The following is a 25,572-nucleotide window of genomic DNA, read 5'->3' on the forward strand; positions in this document are numbered from 1 at the left end:
CGAAGTATTAACATTTGTTTCTACAGCCACAGGTGTCCTAATTTCTGAATTGCTAACATCTTTTTTCTTAAAGAATGCATCAATTGTTTTTCGTTTGCTCATAATTCTTTTAGCTTTAAGAATATGACTCAAAAATTAACTTGAAAAGAATTTTAAAAAATAAAATTTTAATTAGAAATTTTTGCTTAGTTATATAAATGTTATTCATACTCAAGAAAAAAACAAAATTTCCACTATAATTTAAACAGTCAACCCATTTTTAATACAACTTTAATTAATAATAACCCCTCAAAAAAAAATTTTAATTAATTTGTCTTTTATAATGTATTGGTTAATTTAATTATATAGCTTTAATTATTGTTGTTTAGCGTAACAATAAACTATATTGCTTTAATTTATTTGTCATTAATTATACTGCTTTAATTTGTTATATTGTTTAGCCCCTTGTACATATTACATTAAAAGAGCCGAACATTATACATTCCATGTGCAGCATAATAATTAAAACAGTGTAATGTGCTGCACATTACATTGCTTTAATTATTGTTTACCTGGCCCCATGAGCCCATCTACCCCCTCCCCACCCCACTCAACAGACAACAGACAAGCACAACATGCGCCCCAATCACAATAGCCAGCTGCAATCATAAAATTTTGCAATGCCAATCATAAATCACAACACAGTGAACACACGTTACACTAAAGACCAACACACTAATCAACAAAAAGGGATAAGATAAAGACAAAAATAGAAAAAAAGTAAAAGCCAACCAATAAAAGAGTGAGATCAAATAGGCTATTAAAGTTAAAGAATAAAGAGAGACGTTTATACATAAATTTCATTTCAATTTTTTCATTCAGTCATTCAGTGAGAGAGAGAGAGAGAGAGAAAGTCTGAGAGAAAAACCTTGAGGGAGGGCCGGACTGCCGGAGGGAGGAACCGGCAACTAGCAACGCTGCACGCCTGCACCAGAACAGAGGCAAAGTGATCTGCGATCTCCGATGACCGATCTACTGTCTACGATCTACGAAAATTTCATTTCATTTTTCATTTCAGTGACAGTGAGAGAAAAAGAGAGAAATACCTTGAGGGAGGGCCGAAGGGAGCACCGAGCACCGAGCACCAGAGCAGAGGCAGAGCGATCTGCAATCTCCGATCTCCGATCTGCGATGAGGGGCGAGCGACGACGACGAGCGAGCTGCAGCGTCATGGCGACGTGACTGTGGGTTACTGGGTTTGGTTTTCGTTTGTGTATTGGGGATTTTTTTTTTTAGATAAACACCTCTGTCACTCTGTGTTTGGTTTGCTGTTGAGTTTGATTTGCTTTTGTTGATTTGCTCTGTATAGGCAGTATTGGGGTTTGATTTCTCTGCCAGCAACGTGATGGGTTCGATTTTCTGATTCTCTGTATTGATTTTTTTTTTTTTTTGGTTAAGAATCCGTGGGCTTGCCATGAACGAGCTACTGGGCTCACCGTGGGCTTGGCTTGCCGTGCCGTGGGCTTCTCTGTTAAATTTTTTTTTTTTTTTTTTTTTTCAGATTTTAGTTCAATTTTTTTTTGGGCTTTTTTTTTGCTTGAAAGTAGAACAGATAATTTTTTCTTTTTTTAAAAAAAATTTGAGGGTGTTCCTAATTTTTGATTGAGGGCTGGGAGAATGGGTGAGAAATGGGTAGGGGGGGCCGGCTGTCTAATGTTGGGGGGGCCTATTTATTTTTTCTTCATAGTCTAATGGGAAATTTTTTTTTTTTTTGCAAGGGCCACAGCCCCCCCAAGCCACTATGTGGCTCTGCCCCTGGCCGGGTACACCATATACTAGAATGAGAGACCTTATGACAAACATTGGTGACTGAGAAGTGAGCAGAGTCAAGGATCCCATTCTTTCTCCCTCCATGCTGCTCTTGAAAAAATCCATACTCCTATTCCATCTCCCTTTCTTCGTTGTATCATCTGATAAAACTACAAGTCATTGGAGAAACTGATAAGACAATTTCCATGTTGGTATTCTATATCCCCTAATAAACAATTTCAGTATTCACCGTGTGTCTCTTTCTTCATCATCTATATTTCCCCGCTATTACCAGACCCATTACTCCAAGCCGTTGCTGTTCACATTCTTCATTCTATCCCACCAAATCATCATCAAAATACCCTCAATCTGTGAACTCAAAGCCCACATTTCTAAGAAATTCGCCCCACCATTTTTCCGTTTCTTCTTCTCCATCTTCATACTATTGTCCTGCATTCTCTCTCAAGAACTTAATTAGCCGCTTGTTTTATCCAAGTTCTGTGCTTTCATTGTTTGTGAACCAAGAACCCTTTAGACAGCTCATATAATAGAACCATTCAATCATCTGAAGCCATATCACAGATCAAAGCCAAAGGTGAGTAGTCGAATAATCTAAGAAGGGAGAAGGAATGGCAGAAAGTGCAGTCAGCCTACTTATACAGAATTTGATCCCGTTGTTAGCCCAAGAAGTAAGATTGCTGGAGGGAATCCACGACAAAGTTGTTGACATCAAAGATGAACTTGAGAGCATTCAGTCCTTTCTCAAGGATGCAGATGCAAGGGCCGAGATGGGAGACATGAGCAACGTTGTAAAAACATGGGTCAAACAAGTAAGAGAAAAAGCTTATCACATAGAAGATGTTATTGATGAATACAAACTTCATTTGGCAAAACATCACCAAGGGCGAAGGAAACGCTTTCATTTCCTTTTGAAAGTTTTTCAATTTACCTTAAAACTAAAACCGAGACATGTGATAGCCTCCAAGATTCAAGATATCAACAAAAGTCTCAAGGTAATCAGAAAGAGAGGTGAAAGATATGGATTCAACACCATAGAGCAAGGAGGATCAACTAGTGACACTAGACGTGATACATGGCATGACCCTCGTGTGGAATCTCTTTTCATTGGGAAAGCTGAGCTTGTGGGCATTGAGTCTCATAGAGATGAATTGATTGGTCAATTGGTACAAGGACCATCTAATCGTTTGGTGATTTCAGTGGTTGGCATTGGTGGGCTTGGCAAGACCACTTTAGTAAAGAAAGTGTATGACAATGAGAAAGTGGTAGCACACTTTGATTGCACTGCCTGGATCACTGTTTCTCAATCATACAAGATGGAGGAGCTCTTGCGGAAAATGATAAAGCAGTTCTACGAGGCAAGGAAAGAGTATGCTCCCAGGAGAATTGACACAATGGAAGAGACAGATTTAATTAAAGAATTGAGGCAATATGTACTTGAACAGAGGTACGTGGTAGTTTTTGATGATATATGGAACATAATGTTTTGGGGACATATAAAACTTGCTTTGCCAGATAACAACAAAGGTAGTAGAATAGTGCTTACAACCCGAAGTGAGAGTGTTGCTCCCTCCAACAAAGAATCTCCATCAAATCATGTGTACAAGTTGCCACCTCTACCATTAGGAGAAGCTTGGGAACTGTTTTGCAAGAAGGTGTTCCAACATGAAGGCGGGCATTGTCCCGTCGAGTTGGTTGAATTGTCACACGACATAATTAAGAGATGTGAAGGGTTGCCATTAGCAATTGTAACTATAGGAGGTCTTTTATCAACCAAAGAAAAGGTTAGCTCTGAGTGGCACAAATTCTGTGATAGCCTTAGTTCGGAGCTAGAAAGTAATCCTCACCTCTTAAATATCACCAAAATTCTATCTCTTAGCTATTTTGATCTACCTTACTACCTCAAACCTTGTTTCTTATATTTCGGCATGTTTCCAGAGGATTACTTTGTTAATAGTGCAAGACTAATACGGCTTTGGATTGCCGAGGGTTTTATAAAAGAAAAGCAAGGGCTAACATTGGAAGATGTTGCACAAGACTACTTGAACTAGCTCATTTATAGAAGCATGGTTCAAGTGGCAACAATTGATTTTTCTGGAAAAACTAGAAGCTATCGGGTTCATGATATGATGCGTGAGGTCATTCTTTCTAGGTCAGAGGAGTTAAGTTTTTGTTTGGTCTCACTACAGAACTACTCTAGTTTTGACAGAATAGCCCGACGCCTTTCAATTCAAAATAATGTAAATACTCCTATGGAGACAATTACTAGTTCCCAAACTCGTTCCATTCTCATTTTGGGGATAGATGAAGTGTCCATTTCTTTTTTGACTACTTGTTTTGCGAATTTCAAGCTCTTGAAAGTAATGGATTTTGAAGGTGCTTCTATAGATTATATTCCTAAAGAAGTGGGAAACCTATTCCATCTAAAATATTTAAGTTTGAGAGATACAAAAGTTCAAATGCTTCCGAAGTCCATAGGTAAATTGCACAACCTAGAGACTTTGGATTTGAAACGTTCCCTTGTGTACGAACTACCGGTGGAGATCATTGCGCTTCGTAAGTTGAGATATCTTGCAGCCTACATCGAAAACAATGATGCTGAATTTTCTATTGATTTTCGACAATCGATAAAGGTGCCAAGTGGCATTGGTCATTTAGAGTCCTTACAGAAGCTTCATAAAGTGGAAGCCAACAATGCTGCCCTTATTGCAGAACTAGGAAGGTTAAGGCAATTGAAGAAGTTGGAAATCTCGAAACTGAAGAGAGAAAATGGGATGGCTTTGTGCACTGCTCTCGAGAAATTGAGCCTCCTTCGTTCATTGAGAATTGGTTCAACAAGCGAGGAAGAAGTTCTTGAATTACATTTGATGTCTTCTCCGTTGCCCTTCCTACAATCGCTCTGCCTATTTGGGCGACTAGAAAGGTTACCAGAATGGATTCCTAGACTTAAGAGTTTAGTTAGAATTGATTTAATCTGGTCAAGATTAATGGATGATCCATTAAAAGTCCTTCAAGCTTTGCCTAATTTGATGAATCTTCGACTTTATGAGGGATGTAGATGTGAGCAATTACATTTTGAAGGAGGAGGCTTTCAGAAACTCAAGTCATTATGGCTTGGAAATTTGAGAACATTGAGTAGGTTGATAATAGAAGAAAGTGCCATGCCTCTTCTTGAACAGCTTGTGATTGGACCTTCCCCATTGCTGAAGGAGGTGCCCTCTGGCATCTACCATCTAAAAAACCTCAAGTCTCTAGAAGCTCTTAATTTGTCAAACGAATTTGTGCTTAGTATGCAACCAGATGAAGGTCATGATTTTTGGAAAGTCAAGCATGTTCCCTCTGTCATTTTCAGATATAGGATTCAAGGGGTACACTTCATATTCTACAAGCTTGGTGATCCAGAGTTGTTGGAAATGCTCAGAGATAATTCATGAAATTTCAGGTATTAGATTTAGATTTATAGTATTACCAAAGGTTTCATACTTGCAATAGAAGCTCTTCTTTTTTCTTTTTCTTTTTCTTTTTTTCTTTTCTTTTTTTGGGTGTGTGTCCCCTTTTTAGTACTACATCTTAAATGATTCAAATAAAAGGGATAGTCCAAATGGTTTCATAACCATTCAATCATTGATATATATATCTCCAATACTATTGCTCCTAATTAAATAAATTCTCATATAACAACTAGTTTACTTTTAATAAAATAAAAAATTTAAAAAAAAAAACATAGCTTAAAATTAATCATTAATTTTATAGATATAATGTGACTAACAGGAAACATTGAAAAACAGCCAGTATGGGTTTTTTTTTTTTTTTTGGTGAATCAAGGTATCTCTTATTCAAGGATTTATTCTCCGTGTGTAACATTACTGTGGGATTGACTTTATTTTTATTGCAACATTCCTTGTTGGTTGTGTTTAGTTGTTTAAAGTTTATCATTTGCAAATTATTCTTTCTCTTCTTTTTTGTGGATTCTGGAGTTCCGACTTGTGGATTCAAGGAATCCTAGACTCAAGTAACCTTGTGGATTCAAAAATTTATTCTTGAAATAGATGTATTATGTTTCTTGTGTTGATCAGCTGTGTCAAATTTGCCAAAGAGTGATGTTTTAGTTAAACTTTATTTGTTGTCTTCAGAATGGTTTAAAGTTTCTTTTCAAGCGTCTTTTAGAAAACAAAGAATGCCAACATAGAGAGCACAAGTATTCAAGAGCAAGAGGCACACAATACAAAGGAGAAGGAAGGAAGGAACCAAAATGATGTTATACAACGACATGGAGTAGAACGATGAGCTGCAGGCATACATGTATATATGCCCATGCGGGGACCTGTGTTATTTCTGTGCAACTTAAATTGTGGGAAATTCATGAATTTTAGTAGTTAATATGACAAAAAGCAGTTTTGCTTTGCCTTTGCGATATATCATTTTCGGTCATTTGAATCAATCAAAACAGCAAACTTGGAAACTCCTCTGCGCCCATGTGCCTGTATGTTTGTTTCAACATAACATTTCCTAATAGCAAAGAGAATTTTTCATTTCTTAACTTGTGCTACACAAGTTTGGTTGCTTGAGATTGATGATGGTTGTAATGTTGCTCATAGTGGTAGAAAATATATACTTAGATTATTGAAGACGCATTGCTCATGATTTTCTAGCTGATTATGCTTGTTTTATTGTTGTAAGCGTTGCAAATGACTTCATTGCTTTTTTGTTGCAGATTGTTAAAGCTGTGGGGACAAGAAGTGTTAGAGATGATATTATTTCACAACTAAGTTTTGTTAGGCCTTGACAAGTAGTAAGGTATGCAATTGATGAGTGAGGATTTTTTGTATTCTAACTAAATGTATGTTGACCGTGAAATTATAATACAATTATAGAAATTGTTGTTAGTTTCATTAGGGAATTGCTCTCTAGAAATATGATATCTTTCCTGGTTATGAACCAACACTTTTGTTAATTAATACAGGTACCTTAATTGGCTTGATGATCCCTTAGTTGATGTGAATAGAATGACAGATGGGAAAAAAAAAAAAAAATACATATGACCAACCTGGATTAATATGTTAAGGATCTATAGCCGACCTCAAATTTTTTTTACTAAAGATTGGTTGTTGTGTGAAACCCTTGAATGGCTGAAAGTCAATGATTATGTATGTGGCCTTTGGGCTCCATGTTACTTTCATTTTCCCATTAGAAAGGGGAGACTTATCTCTATGAATATCATCATCCCAAAATTTTGAAGTTACAGACTTTCAACAAACTGCTGAATGTTCTGTTGAGAATGAATCTAATGTGCAGGGGTTTTCATATTGATAGAGAATTCACAGTTAGCTTAATGGATGTAATATCCATCCTGTTTATTTTAGGAAAAGTGTTGAAAAACCATTCGTCAAGCCACATTTTTTTTTTTGGATAGTGGATGTAGATGTGGAAGAAAGGTGATGACAAAGGCCTTTGTATTCTTGCTGTCCTTTGAATAAGGTTTGATGTTAAGGGTTTACTTCCATAGTCCTAACATCTTAAAACTTAATGCTCAGACCTTATTATATGGAGGGCACATGATTTTATTACAAAAGTCAGACTGGCAGAGATTACTTCAAATTGAACATCTTATCCAGCAAATTTAAAGAGAAATGAACGACCATATATGTCTTGAGTTTGAATCCTCAACTGGAATGGCTCAAGATTATTTTTGCCCTTTAGTAAGGATTGAAGTCAGGTTATTGTCTGCTTAGGGTTGTTTATCAAGCCTAGCCAAGTTTATTATTGAATAGTCAAGCTCGATGGCAAGATTAACTAGATATTCAAACTTGCCTTAGCTCATTCCTAATGTTCAAACTCGAGCTTGTTAATAATCAATTGACTTGAACTCGGTTTGCTTCATTTCTCAAGTTGAGCACAAGCTAAATCCTGCAGAGAAAATTTGTTCCAATGAATTTTGATTTCTGTTTTTTGGATCAAATTAACGGGTTAAATAAACTGCATTTAGAAAACTTTAAATGTAAAAGTAATAATTTCCAAGTAATACTTAAATTTTGTACCAAAGTAATTAGTACTATTAATCTTGATGAATTATTCTGAACTGTTTCACAGTCGTCCATCCTTTTCCCATACAGGAACACCAAAAATTCAATAGAACACTAAATCATGGCTGTACTTCCAATGCATAAGTTCCTAGTGCTTTATTTTGCAATTCATTATTATACAGCCAAAAAAGGACAATAGTTAACACTATTGCTTTAATCTGTATACCGAGTGTATATAGTAAAGAGCCCTAATTTATAAAATGAATAGGCTGAGGCCAAGGAAGGGGGCTAGTCAAGCATTCAACGAAGCTCAGAAGTCACAACTGACAAGAAAAATAGAGCTCACTTGGAGCTCCTAACATGTTAACCTCATATTAGCATTAAATGCACTCCAAATCCAATCACCCCCGGAGCATTAATTTTGATTTATCCTGGATTGAACCCCCTCAAGGTATGATGAAAAACTGGATTTACAAATGGGGGCAAGAAAGAGAAAGAGGGACCTAGTGTGTGTTTAGGAATTGTTGAAAAAAATTTGCTTTCTGTTTTTTGTCTCAACTTTTTAGCCAATAATCTAGTTTTTAGCTTTTTAATATATATATATATATATATATTTATATATATGCTAGCTTTGAGCTTTTTGTAACACATAACATAAAATTTATAAAAAATTATATATTTTGATAAATACTATGCAAATAAGTTACCGAAAATAAGCAATTTCCAAATTGACACCTAAAAATAAGCTCTCAACCCTTGCAACAAGAAGCAAGTATGTAAATCTAAACAAAGGAAATCTTGTATGTGTTTAAAAATAATTTATTGACTTTACCATTGGAGTGGATTCTAGGACGACTTTAAACATTTTTGTGAACTTCTAGTGTGTAAGGATAATTTGTTTAATCCAGGAAAATAAAAATGTGCAGAGAAATGAGCAGTTGGAGAGTTTATTTATTTTAAGGTCGTCCTTGACCTCTGAGAATACATTTTTGATTCAGTTAATCTGTTTTTTTTTTTTTTTTTGTGAGAAACTTGTTTTAGTTAACTAGTTAAGAGAACCAAGTACATGAAAATGTAGTACTACTTATATTTATTTTGAATTTCATAGGTGTTTCGAATTTGATGTACACTAGTCCAAACTCAATAGTTGACGCTCCATATACTGACATACAGTCATTTTTTTCGGGCTCTGGAATGTGCATGAATGCCATGTCAAGGACAGTGCAGTATCAGTCTTAGCTGACATCTTAATTTTCTTTACAAAATTTTTTAAAATTTCTGGAAAAAAAAAAAAATTGTCAAAGATTCATCATTTTCCAATAATTATATATACCTCTGTGTATGTGTATAAATCACATGCACCTTGAAACATGTAAGTATATAACATATGCACACAGCAATGTAGGGTTTAGTAACGTTGATTCAATGCATTTCAATATATATTATTCAGGTCTATCAGGTATACTACATTGGCTTAATAAATTAAATAGGAAATAACATCTACGTGGCCAGAAAAAAAAAAATATATATATATATATATATATATTTTATAAACAAAAAACTCCACTACTAAGGCCTTCCAGTGAGCACGCAAAGAATGTGTCCTTTCCAAGTTCTCCACCAATAGCATCAGTTGGCAAAGATGATCACTTTTGAATCAGAACTCTGGCAGAACAGATGTTAAATGGTATACAAATGTCCATTATCTATCTGCAACTCGAAACAATGCACAAATTTGGATGGACAAAGTTAGGATCAACAAGAATAAGGGCTCCATATTCCAGAAACCGCCTCAGAAATTTTTATTCTCAACCAAATACCTAATCATTTCAGAACTGGGATCAATGATGTAACTGAGAAAATAACAAGAAAAACAACATGCCATTCATTCCGGGGATAAAAAATGATAGAAGTACCTCTACTCGGATGGAAGAAGTGCAATTTCAATTTCTTGGAGTGATTTTCCTTTTGTTTCCAAAACATTGCTCTTCACAAAAATCACAGCTAACACACAAAAGGCAGCAAAGATTGAATACAGAACTCCTGCCCCTATTCGCTCCAGCAGGGGCAAAAACAATAGACCAACAAAGAAATTTATAACCTGTTATGAACACCAAAGTCAATTATCAAGATGGCACCAGAAGTTCATGAGCTCAAAGATGTGAAGATGATTGACCTTAAACTAGCCTATAGACCATGGGATATTGTACTACCCAGTTCTTGTGTTTTTTAATTTAAAAAACTTTCAATAAAAAGAAATACTTAAGTGGATCTCCTGTCTAGAAGAATGCTTAATGGTGAGTCAGAAAAGTATTAAGTTCTCAGTTCAACAAAAAAGATTAAAAAATAAAATGGATAAAAATTATCTTCCAACAAAACCATAGAAGGAATATCTGCAGAAAAAAATTACCCAGTGCACAGCCATGCAAACTGCCATTGCCTTAGCCCTAATCCGGCCAGGAAGAATTTCTGAAAGGAGTAGACCAGGGACTGGACCAGCACCAAGAGAAAATGTAAAGACAAATCTGCATTTTCAAATTGATATTTAGCATAACTGCAAAGAATACCATAATATTTACATATCAATAGCTTCTAAATTTATATGCTTATTCTGTAAAACTTGCTTCATCAAAAAATGATATAGGAGTTTTTTTAGAGGTACATTCACTGAGTCCAGCAACTTATGCTTGTGACCTTCTTAGAACTATGAATCAGATTCAAGAATTTTACACTATCAATCATGTCATACTGTACATGCCTCCCCTACATTATGTTCCAATCTTCTATGGCTAGAACGAGATTTGGATCTAATACAAAATAGGACAGAATTTACCTCCAAACCAGTTTGGAGAAAAAGTCCTCCAACTTACTATGTGGCAAGTCAAATGAATCCACATGTAGTTTTAGTCATATGACCTACTTAAGAATCATGTGACATTTTAGTTGATTTAATGAATCATGCAATATAATACATGTGTATGGTCTTATGAAACACCAAATAATGGACCTGGTTTGGAGGAAAAATTTCCCCATAAAATATTGGCTTATTCAAACACCTCCCTCTAAATATTTCAATCATCACAGAATAACTGAAAGATACATTTCAGAAATCCAAAATATCAAGATGCCTTAGCAGAAAAGCTACAGCTAATTCACTACTCACAGCAGCATGCCACCAACAGATAGATACAATGCTCCAGAGCCTGATGCGAAAGAACTTGTTGCCATTATTTGAAGTGCCATCGACACTACCTAAAACCAAAGAAATGCGTAAAGCAAAGGTGAGATAATATGAAAATTTGTATACTACTTGATGCAAAACAGAGGTGAGAACCCAATAAACAACAAATCTGATATTTGGTAACGCAGCACAACAATTACAGAAGACACAAACTGAGAATCAAATGGAACCCAACAAAGAAGATCTTGTTGAGTAGTGGTTATATTTAATCTTAAATTTGAAACTCTTGCAAATACACAGGAGGCAGCACAGCATAATTTACTATAAAAATCTATAACATCAGAAGTTTTGGAATTAGTACTCCCACAAAAGTTTTTAAAAAGAAAAGAGCAATTTTGAGGGTGTCAGCCCTTTCACATGATTTTTCTAAAAAATAATAAAAAATAAAATAAAACAACTACAATTGGGGCCTGAATGAGTAGTTTTAAGTCATCACAAAAGCTTAGTCACCTGTACTGACAAGATTTCATCAATTCAATTAGACAGTCATTTTTTGGACAATTTTCTTAGTTGGAAAATCATTGGTACTTCTGCTTTACATGCATGCCCAGAGAAAACCAGTGTATTTTTAACATTCAAGCCCAAAATATCTTCCATCAAATTTCATATAAATGGAAGAGTTAGTCAGCAAAAGGAATTTATTTCATTTTTCTTACCATGCCTGAAAAACTTCCAAGAAGAAGCACCTTTCTTCCAAGTTTATCCATCAACATTGTTGCAACTACTGACCCTAGTACAAAAAATACGGTAAAGAGGATGTTTGACCTTACTCTCAAGATATTCAAGTAAGATACTTGGGGATAAAGCAATCAGTACCAAATAAATTTGAGAATCCCACGCATATGTTTGCAAGATCAGAAGGCACACCGAAGCTCTTAAAGACAGTGGTAGAGAAATAGAATATAGCATTTATGCCAGATAGCTGTTGTAAAGCAAAAAGGGTAGAGCCAATGAAAACCACTGCAAAATATGTATGTTATACAGAAATCCTTTAGAACAAAACATATTTATACCATGAAACTAAAACTATGTGTAAATGAATTGCTATATCTACCTTTGAAATAGCGGCCATATAACAACTCAGATAATTTTACTGTATCCACCTCATCTCCTCTCTCTGACCTTGACAATTCTGCCATTGCAGATTTGACATGTAATCCTCCCAGAAGCCTCTCAAACTCGGCTTCGGCTTCAGCTCCTCTTCCTCTCTAAAACAAGTTCAGAAAAATGTTAGTGTACACATTGCCAAATCACCTCCAATGCTTCAATGATTAACAAAAATGACAAACAATACATTGTGAAGGGTGGTGTAGACCTCCATGATAATTGCTCAGCTCTCCCTAAGGCTACATTTTACTAAAAGTGGAGAAAATATTATTGCATTTATTTGAGTGTACTGGAGCAGGTCAGATGTAAAGAGGTGGAATACAAGATACAAGATAAATGTTCAATTACTAGAAATAAAGGAAAATGATGGCTAACATATATGCATAGATAGAACGGAAGCAAAAGATAGAATATGAAGGCACAATTCCAGATTTCTAGGCTGTTGCCTGACCAACTGCATCCTTATTTACGAGTGTACTCTGTCTATATCTCGGACCTTCATAGAAGATTGCACACAGTAGAAAATAAACTTCTTCAAAATATGAGAAGGTGAATTGGCTAAAAAAGTTACTATAACTATATAAAGTGTTACCAACAAAGCAGATGGTTTGGGGAGGTTGGAGAGACTGAGAAAGATAGGTCCATTGTGCTATAAAAATAAGGCTCCAAAGTCCAAACAACTCAAATCAGAATTCAGTTCTAATTTACAATCAACCAAAAAAAGGGAATATTTAGTCAACTGTATATACACGGGAAAAAAAAGATTAATTGTATGTTTGGCTCGAATCCAGAACTACATTATGTGATATATGACCACTATTTAGATCAATTTAATTAAATTTAAATTCAAACTCAATTAAATGGGCTGAAGCATTATATATTCAAGTAAAACACATTTACACTACTGACATATTCATAGGATATTACATGCAACTTGTTTATCCAAAAAGACAATCACTATTTAAAATTGGTCCATGTAAGTTTGAGATATATCCAGATCTCTCAGACCTGTACTAACTCAAGAAATTTACAGCCCAGCTCAAAACAGGAAAAATGTTGAATCCAAACAAAATACTATTTAAGAGTAATGATTGACGTATGACAGCAGATGACCTTTAAAAGCCAATGGGGACTCTCTGCACAGAACTCCATGCAAAGGGCAAGTAGTACAGCTGGAACGATAGATACCCAAAAACAAACCCGCCACCTGAGCACATCATCAATGTAAAATGTTATTCCTCAGATATCCAAATGGAAAATACAAAAAGTGCTTTAAAATATTTAGATAAATTGAAATTCTTTTATAAAAATTATATATTTTCTAAAGTACTATTATTTCTCAACTTAAGATATCTTACCAATCAACTATTTCCTTGGCTGGGAGTCCAATAAAAAGAGCTCCCAAAAGTCCTAGACATGTAGCAATTTGAGTGAAGCTCCCATAAGTACCCCTTATAAAAGTCGGTGACACCTGATCATGTTTGATGAACCAGTCTTAAGAATTTACGATTTTTTTTTAAAAAGAGACACTTATGACATCCCTGGTCAAGTGGATGAAGCATAATTAAATGTTTAATAAAAAAGTTATAAACAAAACTCTTACAGCAGAGACTGTACATAATAGTCAGACTAAACCAATAACATTATTAATTAACATACCTCTGCCACATAGAGAGATGCAACAGGTGGGCCAAGCCCCATCCCAGTTCCAACAAATAACCTCCCTAGAAGCATACCCCACAGACTATTCGTTGTTGCACTGCAAGATCGCGCTTGATTAGTTTTTATGCTTCATAACAGTTTGAATAAGTGCACAAAGATCATGTTAATCTTCAACCATATGGAAACCTTTCAGAAAGAAACACATGGGGAAAGGAGGAGAAAATCAAACACAGATGGTTCAATAAAAATAAGTGGTAGTAGTTTTACTTGTTTACATGGTGGTTATAGTGGTTAATTAATTCATCCCTTGTAATATGTTCTTCTCTATCCTTTACGCAATTATCAACATCAACAGAGAAAACGTTTCATATCGAAGAAAGAAATAATGGGCTCCCCTCAAAGCTCCTGAACTGGATGGGATGCCTCCACTCTTCTACCAAAGCTATTGGCATGTGATAGGAGAAAATGTCACTCAATCTATAATATCCAGCCTTAATTTGGGTAAGATCTTGGAATCAATCAACCACACTTTTATAACTTTGATACCAAAAGTTAAAAACCCTGAGAATGTGTCTGATTACCACCCTACAAGCTTATGCAATGTCATATATAAAAATCATTAGTAAGGACCATAAGGTGATCATAAACAGGCTTAAGAAAATTCTCCCCTCCATTATATCAGAGTCTCAAAGTGCTTTTGTCCCAATGCAGCTCATTACAGACAATATGCTTGTAGCTTTTGAGTCCTTACACCATATGAAATGCCAATCTAGGGGTGAGACAAGTTTCATGTCTATGAAACTTTATTTGAGCAAAGCCTATAACAAGGTAGAGTGGTCCTGTATGGGGAAAATCATGGCAAAAATGGGTTTCCATGATCAATGGATATCCCTTATCATGGAGTATTTTAGCATAGTTCCATATTCCATCCTTGTTAATAGTGAACCCCAAGGCTACATCCGTCCCACAAGAGGATTATGCCAAGGGAATCCACTCTCCCCTACCTTTTCTTGTTTTGTGCAGGGGGTTTCATGCTCTGATCTTTCAGGCTACCCACAGAGGGGACAATTGTGGGTTATCTATTTGTAGAAGTAGACCTAGAGTCTCTCATTTGTTCTTCGTAGATGATTGCTTGATCTTTTGTATAGCTTTGAGCGGTGATTGCCAGAAGATTCAAGAAATCCTTAGCATATACGAGGCTGCTTCAGGTCAATGGGTTAACAGGAACAAAACGACTTTGTTTTTAACAATTCTACCCCTAGTGCCATCTAGGAAAAGGTGAAGGAAATGTTGGGATTCCCAATCATCCGTAAATAAGAAAAATATATTGGCTTACCATCCTTCATTGGGAGAGAAAAGTAGGTATGCTTCAATCAGATAAAGGAGAAAGTGTGGAATGTGCTTCAGGGATGGAAAGAGAAATTATTGTCTCAAACTGGGAGGGAAGTGTTGATCAAAGCAGTGATTCAGGTTATTCCCACTTATGCCATGGGATGCTTTAAACTGCCTGTGGGATTATGTGACGAGATCAAAGGACTTAATAGAATATTATAGTGGGGGAATGGAGGGGATAAGAGAAAGGTACATTGGCTAAATTGGAAGAAAGCAAGAACCAAAAGGGAGAGGTGGTACAAGATTTAGAGAGCTAAGATATTTTAATGATGCTATGTTAGTCAAATAAGTTTGGCACATTTGAACAACCATGATTCATTGTTCTTTGGAATCTTCAAGGTGAATCACCTTCCTCACAGGTCTGTGTTGGATGCAAAAGAAAGCTCGAATGCTTCTTATACGTGGAAGGGCATCGTTAGAACAAGGGATATCATTTGGAGGGCTGGAATGTGGAGAGTAGGAGATGGGAAGACAATTAACATATGGGGGGACAACTGGTTGCCGTGTGATGAACGCAGAAAAGTCCTCTTGGATTGTAGAGACCTGCCATGATCCTCCAAGGTGGCTAACTTAATAGATGAAGCCCAGCACACTTGGAGAAATGATGTGATTGATCATATTTTTCTCCCTCATGAAGCAAGGATGATTAAGAGCATTCCTTTAAGCTCTACCAATGTACCTGAAACTCTTGCATGGACGGGATCAAAGGATGGAAAACTCTCTGTCAAGTCAGCTTTTCACATGCTAATGCAGGATTTTAACAACAATTTTCCTTACTGCTCAGATGATTCCAGCAATAAAGCTTTGTGGATGAAGGTGTGGAGTCTACCTGAGCCAAATAAGATTCAAAACTTTATCTGGCGAGCATCCTAGTCACCATAATTTATGGCATCAAAAATCATATCTGATCCCCCATTGTGAAGGATGCAACCGTGAAGTAGAATCTACAGTGCATGCAATCTGGAGTTGTCAAGAAGTTTGAGGAGTATGGGAAGTTGCTGGTGATTATGAGACTCATAAATCCCATCATTTCCACCACTTTATTGATCTTATGGACCTGGTCTTGAAGGCTGAAGGTGCTGCTCTTGTTGCAGTAATATCTTGGTTCCTCTGGAATTGCAGAAACAAGCTTCGTTTATCAATTAATTGTGACTCACTGCAAGTATTACAACAGGAGCCGTGATTATCTACAGGAGTACATGACTGCAAAGTCACCCAAGACAGCTCCAGTTGCGAACCAAAATCTGACGATTAAGTGGAAACCTCCAGATGCAGACTGCTACAAGGTAAACTTTGAAGGGGCAACCATTCAAGATATACATTGTGCAGGGCTTGGAGTAGTAATCAGAGATCACCATGGCCATCTGGTTGCTGTGCTAAGCCAGAAAATCCCTCTTCCTAATCTCACCAAAACTGTTGAAGCCTTAGCAGCATGACATGCCGCTCAACTTGTACTCAATATTGGGTTGGACCAAGTTGAGTTTGAAGGGGACGCTGCAATAATCATTAAGGAACTCCAGGCAGAAGACTCAAGTATCACAATTTATGGACATATAATTGAAGATACAAAGAGGCTTACATCCATGCTGCAGAATTTTTCATTCTCACATACAAGAAGACAAGGAAAATTCAGTTGCCCATGCAAGCAAGAGTTATTGCTACCGAATATGTGTGGTTTGATACTATGCCATCTCATCATTTGAATGTACTTTTTATGATTTATGATATAAGTCCTACTGAACTTTTTCTAAAAAAAAAAAAAAAAAAAAAAAAAAAAAAAAAAGAGAGAGAGAGAGAAGAAGAAAGAAATAATAAAAATTCAACTCACACAAAATTACACAAACCACATGATGGTGAAACAATATGCATTTATGTGCAAGCAAACCACCAAAAGCTTCAATACTTCAGTGAAGAATAATAGTAAAGTAAAATGATTCAACGAGACAGCAAGTTCTCACTAGTAGGAGGTAAAATGGGACTAAAGCCTGCATACATTCACTTGACAAACCCAGACAAGATGTTACATTAACACATTAGCATATGATTGATCCCCCCGTTCCTCTTTTTCCCCTACTCTTATCTGTGTGAGAGTTGGGGGTATGCACGTGCGGTCAGGGAGACACCCTGAATGTTATAACAAGAATATAAATATAAAAGATGTATGTCAAAGCAGAAAACATCTGAAAGTGTTAGACTTTGAGCAAAATGGATTCCCAGCAAAAATAACTAAGATGTGCCTCTCAATGCAGTTACCTCATAGATGCACCAATTATCATTGGTAGGGCACAAAGTTGAAATGCCCTTTTCCGCCCAAGCCCATCTGAAACCCAGCCACTGAAAAGAGATCCAAAAAAGGCACCTCCTAAACATGTACTCACCACTAGACCTTCATTGACATAAGAGAACATATTAGACAAATTTGTTTCAAATGCATAAATTAGAAAGGTTCATCACATTAAGTACCTTCAGCAAAGGTATCCCCACTAAAGCCAAGGTCTATAGAGATGCTTTCTAGGGTCTCATTGACTACTCTGCATTAAGAAGCAAGAAAAATAATATATTATTTCAAAAAATATCAAAAGAAGAAATAGAAATTATTATGATTTTCAAAGATTAGGGCAATACCCAAGATGGTAGCCATATAGGAATGAAGAGATAGTTGCCACTAGAATATGTGGCAAAGAGCGCTTCCATGAAGGGTTTCCGATATCTTTGCCATTCAGTAAACGTACTAACGCCAACATGAGAAATCAACCCAATTGTTAGTAGCATGCACTGTAACATAAACTATTTTCATGAAAAAAAAAAAAAAGAACAATACTTCTAACATTTTCTCTCACATATGGCATTTAACGACAGTCATTTTGGTTCATAGTGATAGGGACAAGTTGCATTCATTTGGATAGGAAGTAGTCATTGCATCTCCCTATAAATTAACGTTGTTATGTAGAATTTCGATAACCCAAAAAGAAAAAGGCAAATGCTTTATCACATGAAAGTTTTACTGAATTTAATGATCCCATTTTTTAGCTACACCAATTACTTATATTCTATTACTTCTTCCAACTTCTTTCTTCTCTCATGCTATAAGATAGACAAAAAAAACCTCTACCACTACATTATATGTTTACTTCAAAACTAATGATAGATCATATTAAATATAATAAAATTCCCAACTCTAGAGCATTTATAATATAATTTAAGACTCAACCCAAAAGGATTGAAATGAATCCCAACCTAAACACAAAAAGGAAAAGCTGTAACTCAGTTTTGGTACCTAGCATTGAAATTTAGAATACAACAGTAAACCTTTAGTCCCAATAATTGAAATTTAAGTAAAACACGAAAATGGTGATTAAAGAAATTTGAAAGTACCGGAACTTCCTTCTCTGTCAAAATCGTTTATATAGTCCTTCGATGGCCCACGTTTGTACATAAAGGAAAAATCAGAATGACGACCCCGCATAGCAAAATTATCAATACCTTCCCCTGAACTCGGAAGAGGATTTTCTGCGAGCAACTGCAATGCCAGATTAAACTCTAATCATTCCAATTGTCAATTATTTCCTAATTTACTTTCTACAAATACCTCAAAAGTAATCAGTGAGAATCTGAGATTGGAATAGAAATTCAGTGATGAAAATTACATCTTAAATTGCATAAAACAGGACAACATTTCTAGTAAATTGCACACTTAGATCCATACATACATACACATATATATACATTCATGCGCGCAATTTCACACACAGATTCATACAAAAATTCTGGTGAATGAGAAACAAGATATATATACACACACACGCTTAGATTATTATATTTATTTTTTTTATAAAAATGATACAATCTTAAATGAAATTTAAAAATTCCATTGATCAAATATTATGTTTTAGATCTAAGATTAAAGAATTTCATATAATTATATAATAAAAAGCATTTCATATTGTGAAAAAAAAAAACTTGAAATTTTGCGCAAATTTCAACTACTTCAAGTTGAATGCACGCATACATATATAAACATATACACACACGAATTTATGTATGAAAAAGCACAGAGAGAGCTGCAAAAGCGGCATCGTATGAAATATCATCACCACCGAAACTCACCATTTTGAGCTCGGTTTCAGAGACAAAACTCAGAAAACAGAGCCTCACGCCACAAACAAACGAACCCGAAATATTCACACACACAAAAGCACAAATACACGGTTTAAATATCAAAATGCAGAACTAATATATACATTATAAGAAAATGTAAATCTAGAAAGAGAAAATGACAATGTAGAGAGAGAGAGAGAGAGAGAGAAATATGAAATTCAATTACCTTATTAATTTGAAAAGCTTTTCAGACGCAGACTTTGAAAACGATCCGATCCAATTTCAACAAAGAAGAAGACGACGCTAACGTGCGCGGGGAAAAGTCGGTGTCAGTTGGAAGCAAAATGTCGTTGTTGTTGTTTGTGTTATTTGGAAGAAATGTGGGTTTGTAAGATTGAGAGAGAAAGAGAGGGACGGGGGCTAACGTGCGCATTTGCAATCTATAGTGAGATTGAGAATTTGATATATATCATTTTGAGAGTGGTTGTTGCGATTGTTTGTTAAAACTTAAGAGGAGTTTGTTATGTATATATATATATAGTATTGTAGAGAGAAGAAGCAAGGGAAGGAAGGAAAGAAGGAAGGGTGTAGAGTCTAGAGAGGTGTGTAGTAGTACTAAAGAAACCTCGGAGATTGCTACACTTGTGTTTATTCTATTGGGATTTACCATTATCGGCTGATTTCAGCCTTTTTTAACCTTTCTTGCTCCCTCCCGGCCTCCTATTTTATTGGACTACTTTTTGTTTTGGTCAAAAAAGAAAGATCCATGCACATTCTTTTGCTTTGCATCTCAATTTTTTTTTTTTTTTTAAATTTAAGTCATGATTTTTAAGTTGAAAATCGTAATTTTCAAATCACAAAAAAATGGAATATGTACGAAACACTATGTTCTATGCAACAGTTTGTGTGTAATAAATACAACGTTTTTTTTTTTTCACATTATAAAATATACATCAAAATTACACACTACCATAATAATGTTGAATAATAACATTATTATGATATTTTCCTATTGTTAGAACTAGAAAGGCTTCCAAAAATAACATCATTCAAGTTTGGTTTACATTTTACCATATGAAAAAAAAAAAAATTGTTATTGTTCAACTTGTACACTATCATTTTAGTGTTATTGTTCAACTTTAGTGTAAATTGAGCATATTGATACTCTAGAGGAAATTGTAAAATGGATAAAAATATAGGGTAAAAGGTATAATTTGTCCCTACTTTTTTTTTTCTTTTAGAATATCAAGCTATATTTGGATCATCCATACTAATAATTGTTATTATTATGTTTCATAATAATTGGTGTGGGGCCAGAGAATTCGCGGCCCAGGCCCACTCTACATTAGGGCCCAAGGCCCAAACCGAGGAGAGCCATTGCTGAGGGCGACCTCATGCTCGGCACCTCACGAAATGCCTGAAGAAAGGGGCAAACTGAGTATAGGGGTAGGGCAAGGGAAAAAGCTGCCAACGTCATAATACAAAACCCTGTATCTGACAAGCCCATACTCTAAACCATGCCATTTAACTTTCCCAACGACCACAAACCACTCTAAGTATGGGTTGACAGGACAGGTCTGCACCCTAGAAAAGTGAAACTTACACGTGGACTCTAAAAGGTGAAACGAACACTAGTATAAAAGGGAAAACCCCCAGAAGAAATGGGGACCCCTGGTGAAAGGGAGAAAAAGCAAGGATACAAAGCTCCTCGAACGCCGTCCGAGGACTTAAGTCCTACAACCCGTATTAATGGAGGGCTTAGCCAGTCAAGTCCTGCCAAGCCCTCTCATATAAGAGCTTCCATAGAGGCCACGATAAAACCGCCCATCTGTGCCCAAGATCATACCTTTCAAGCCCACTCTCTACAAATTCATTGTATGGGGACTTTTGGTCCAAAACCACTTACTTGCTGGGCCTGGGCCCCAAAACCCGCCCCTACAATTGGTATTCATCAATCTATGTTCATAAAAAAGGTATGAGCTTTAAATATAAAGTAATATAGAAAAAAATAATAATAAATAAATAAACTTGCCTCAATCGAATATTCAAATGTGATATTATGATACTAAGACTTTCATAACTTGATGACATTATTTGGCCTCCTTTATAAGAAGAATCTAGGTTAAAAACTTCTACTTATTTTAATTACTGAATGATCGAGATCATATTTTTTATTCGAGCTATCCTTATAGTGAAAGTGTGAAACCCCTCCAAAGAGACACTAGGAAAGCAATAATTTAACGCAAAAGGAGGATTTATGTAGAGAAAATAGGGTTGTAAATGAACCAAGTTATTTATGAATAGCTTAAACTCAGCTCGAGAAAATGTTTATTTATATTTGTTTGTTTAGCAAACCAACGAAACTCTAGCTTAAGCATAAACTCAACTATTAAACGATTTAAGCTCAAATAAAATAATGTATTTGTGAGCAAATTTGTGAACATAAAACTCAATTTAACTATGTAGCATTACATTTTTAAATGTATATTTGTCTAAAATCATACTTAAATAGGCTTGAGATTAGATTTATAAGTTTATAAATAGGATTATTTGATGTCAAATAATTTTTATTTATTAATAGTATAAGCAGTCCATTTATAGTAAAATTTCATAAATCTATAAAAGAGTATAAAATTTTAGTCATGCTTTTACTATATCTGAGAAATCAATCCGGAAATTCATGGTTCATTCAACTTATTAAGGTTCATCCGAAAAGGAAGCCAATTGTAAAAAAAAACCACATGTCTGAACAAGGCGAGCAAATGACAGGAGAATTTGATGACAGATTTTTTTTTTTTTTTTCTGACACATACATCGACCGAGCCCTGATGGCTAATTGACAAACAATAACAGAAAAAATTTCTGAAAAATGTTGCAAAATCTGTCAATATCACATCACATGAGTCACCCAAATTTTATTAAAATCACCCACCTACCCTTATAGAGAAAGAAATCGCCGTTTGGTACATGCGTTTAAAAACTAAAAATTATTGTTTGAAAATATTTATTAAAATACGTGTGAGTGAAAAAGTGTATAGAAATACGTATAATGTTGTTTAAAAACTGAAAATTGTTATTTAAAAACACAAACCAAACACCCCCAAAGTAACCTCGTCTTTTTTCTTTTTCTTTTTTTTTAATTTTTATAATATGGAAATGATCTTAAATCCACAAATTGTACTGATAATAAATACAATCCCATAATTTCTCATTTGAAAAGTGAAGCATTATTAATTCACAATCCATTGAAAAGTTTCTATTTTTTCAAAAAAAAAAAAAAAAAATACGAAAGACATTTACTTTTGTCAAAGTTTTTCATTTTTTAGTACAATACTCAATATATACCACCTCATCTCTCAAATATTATTCCAACATATAAGATTTAGTATTATCTAGCACCAAGTATTCACAACAAAGTTGCTAAAAAATATAACTTTTAACAACTTAAAATACTACTTTATTTATTTTAACACCCCACTTTATAATACATCCAACATCAAAAGTTTTATTTTAACATTCAACATATTAAAATAATATAAATAATACAATAAAATAATATATCCAACACAATAAACAATAACTACAACCATCAACACATTAAAATACTATGTTTTTTTAACACCCCACATCAAACACAAATTGTTTTAAGTATGGCTTCTTTGTTGTAGAACACAGTTTTAGGGTAATGCTCTGGCATGCAATACATGTAACAACCCAAGAAAAAGTGTTAGTCACATCTGCGCTATACCTCAAAATGACTAATCACAATTGAGACTCATTGTAGTTGTTAATAAAACTCAGATCTACCTAGTAAATACCCGATGTGGGACTCATCACACACCTACACACATCACACAATCAATTAAATTGAGACATCACAATCTCCCCCACTTAAATTTCTAACGTCCTTGTTAGAGCCCACTTTGTAGGGTAGTGTCTCTAAGCCCACATGGGATTACTAGGTCGACTCTAATATCATGTGTAACGACCCAAGGAAAAGCGCTAGTCACATCTGCGCTATACCTCAAAAAGACTAGTCACAATTAAGGCTTTTTGTAGTTGTTAATAAAACCCAGATCTATCCAGTAAATACCCGATATGGGACTCATCACACACCCACACACATCGTACAATCAATTAAATTGGAGCATCACAACACCCATCTCAAAGCACTCATAGTAAAGTTGCTAAAAATTATAGTTTTTAGTAACTCAAAAACTTACTTTATCTATTTTAATAATTCACTTTATAATACATCCAACATCAAAGCATCTAAAATTTTTAGCTTTTTTCATTTAAATATTCTTTTTTATTACTTTTTTATTATTTCTTTATATTTTCTTTTTTCTTTGTTCTTTGTTTCCAAAAGTGTGTGAATAAAATAATATTTTTACCGTATAACTTTCAGCTACGTTGGGCTGCTAGAGATAACAGTCTAGTGTAGCAATTAGTCAAAATATTTATAAGAGTTTTGCTATAGTGTGTGTGTTTAGTGTTTGGGTTGCTAAAATGACTAGATAATCACTTTAGCAACCTTATAGTGAGTGCTCTCACATCGAAGTGGATATAGAGGTGGATTCAATGAGTGAACTATTTTTATTTTAAAATGAAAATATCTTGGCATATATATAATTAAAATAAAATTAATTTACTTCCATTAACATAAACCACACATGAAAAAGACTCGAGAAAAAAAAATGTCGGGGAGGGTTTTGAATAAGCTGGTCTTGGAGTTTAACGGCTAGCGGCGAGAAAGGCTCAAGGTGCTTACTGAATAGTGTAGTCTGTAGATATACTCAGCCCTCGAAGTACAATGTTGACTTGTGCAATTATTAGTAATCAACCAAGAATGTTTCCGATGAGGTGGATTTCATGGTTGATTCCTCTAACCTGAATTACCTATTGAATACTATGATCCTGTCATTTTGATGAAACTTGGGTCTGCTATCAGGCTGGTCTTACTCATTGTTGCTCACATTGTCAATGGAGCCAGAGGACATTTTGCTAGAAACTTAATCTTTTCTTTCTAACCTGGGAAACGGTCATATATCAAGGCTTAACCTCAACAACATTGAAGCTTTGGTACAGAATGAAGCTTGAATTCACCACAAATTTTATTTTTCAATATTATTTTCCTTTTAGGGGAAAAGGGGAAAGCTTAAAATTTGTCAACAAGAATTTTATTTTTTATTTTCCATCAACTCCAGTAATTTAAATCTTGAACATAATTCACAAGCATGGGTCTAGCAAGTCATTTCGGTAGAATTTTCTTAAAAGAATTATTGTTTCACTTTTTCTAATGTACACTCCCTACACATAATATCCACACTTTCACATTAAATGCTCGCTCACCTTTTCAATTATCTCCACATTTAATACATTATAATACATTATGATGAACAGAATATAAAATAAGTGGAAAACAATAGAAGTCCTTTTTTTTTTTTTTTTCAATTTTTCTTTTTTGCTAGAAAAGCATCTTTTCAAATCCTCCGCTAGTTTCCTTGGTTGTTGATTTTTTTTTTTTCTTTTTTTTTTAAATAGAGAAAACTCATTGTGTATTAGACATATATATAAGAACCCTCTCACATTGGGGTGAGTCATCCCATCGTGAAACCCACCCCTATATAAGAGTGGTTACATGTGTTATATATCATCTCTACCTAATGGGGTTCCCATAAGCAACCTTATTCAATAAATGTGCCCCTCAACTAAAACCGGTCTAATCAATTTTTATTTGAGAAATGATATGTCTACAACATTTTTCAACAAATCTTAAGTAACAGGTTGTTATTGGTTATTATTGAGGCAAAAAAGTAATTTTAGTGTTAGGTTCAAATTTGAACTTATAACAACTAACTACTTATAATTTGTTGTAAAAATATTGTGGACATAACATCTCTCTTTTTATTTTTTAAAACTCACTTTTGCACTTTAAACAAAGCTTTCATTCTAAATAAATTTCTCCCTCTGCCATTTTTGTTTAATGACAGCCAAATTAATTTATGAATTAGCCATAATATGTGATATCTTGATTTTATCTATAGTAGACGTGGACGAAGGCCTTATATTTAATCAATTACTAGTATATTACTTTTGAATACACACGTATATATATACACACCTAGTGTAAAAGTTACACATTTTTTAAGTTATAGACATATACATGATTTTTTTTTTTAATTAATATACACATAAGTGTACTATTTTTTTATTGGATTTTTTTAATTATTTATTTATATT

The 25,572-nt window shown here is 34.7% G+C and overlaps 3 protein-coding genes across 6 annotated transcripts; 2 read left to right on the plus strand and 1 right to left on the minus strand.

Moving 5' to 3' along the window:
• Positions 1–2,417: 2,417 nt before the first annotated feature.
• LOC126725436 (disease resistance protein RPM1-like) lies at positions 2,418–3,857 on the plus strand. Its single transcript, XM_050430180.1, has one exon. It carries the CDS (start codon positions 2,418–2,420, stop codon positions 3,855–3,857), a length of 1,440 nt encoding a protein of 479 aa, XP_050286137.1.
• A 15-nt stretch (positions 3,858–3,872) lies between these two features.
• Positions 3,873–5,240, plus strand: LOC126727953 (disease resistance protein RPM1-like). The gene has a single exon (XM_050433847.1). It carries the CDS (start codon positions 3,873–3,875, stop codon positions 5,238–5,240), a length of 1,368 nt encoding a protein of 455 aa, XP_050289804.1.
• A 3,991-nt stretch (positions 5,241–9,231) lies between these two features.
• Positions 9,232–19,930, minus strand: LOC126725437 (probable plastidic glucose transporter 3). 4 transcript variants are annotated; one of them, XM_050430185.1, is made up of 15 exons: positions 19,556–19,930; positions 18,607–18,751; positions 17,857–17,962; positions 17,695–17,762; positions 17,485–17,617; positions 13,837–13,936; positions 13,536–13,648; positions 13,291–13,384; positions 12,125–12,278; positions 11,887–12,030; positions 11,727–11,800; positions 10,993–11,081; positions 10,240–10,354; positions 9,746–9,930; positions 9,232–9,649 (listed from the first exon to the last, which is right to left on the minus strand). In XM_050430185.1, exons 2-14 carry the CDS (start codon positions 18,695–18,697, stop codon positions 9,748–9,750), a joined length of 1,464 nt encoding a protein of 487 aa, XP_050286142.1. In that variant the 5' UTR covers positions 18,698–18,751; positions 19,556–19,930; the 3' UTR covers positions 9,232–9,649; positions 9,746–9,747. The 4 variants fall into 4 exon arrangements, with proteins under 4 accessions (XP_050286142.1, XP_050286140.1, XP_050286139.1 ...); XM_050430183.1 differs by lacking the exon at positions 19,556–19,930 and adding an exon at positions 19,339–19,503 and having other exon boundaries at positions 11,727–11,794; XM_050430182.1 differs by lacking the exon at positions 19,556–19,930 and adding an exon at positions 19,339–19,503 and having other exon boundaries at positions 9,232–9,539.
• Between the last annotated feature and the right edge of the window lie 5,642 nt (positions 19,931–25,572).

The sequence above is a fragment of the Quercus robur genome, chromosome 5, assembly GCF_932294415.1.
Source record: "Quercus robur chromosome 5, dhQueRobu3.1, whole genome shotgun sequence".
NCBI classification, from domain to species: Eukaryota; Viridiplantae; Streptophyta; class Magnoliopsida; order Fagales; family Fagaceae; genus Quercus; species Quercus robur.

Excerpts from the sequence above, each read along its gene's own strand:
- LOC126725437 (XM_050430182.1), bottom strand. Across the intron at positions 12,279-13,290 it reads GTCCCCATTGGCTTTTAAAG|AGAGGAAGAGGAGCTGAAGC; the intron begins GTCATCTGCTGT and ends AACTTGTTTTAG. Across the intron at positions 11,082-11,726 it reads TTGGAAGTTTTTCAGGCATG|GTAGTGTCGATGGCACTTCA; the intron begins GTAAGAAAAATG and ends CTTTGGTTTTAG.
- LOC126727953 (XM_050433847.1), top strand. The coding sequence starts at position 3,873 with ATGGTTCAAGTGGCAACAATTGATTTTTCTGGAAAAACTAGAAGCTAT.
- LOC126725436 (XM_050430180.1), top strand. The coding sequence starts at position 2,418 with ATGGCAGAAAGTGCAGTCAGCCTACTTATACAGAATTTGATCCCGTTG.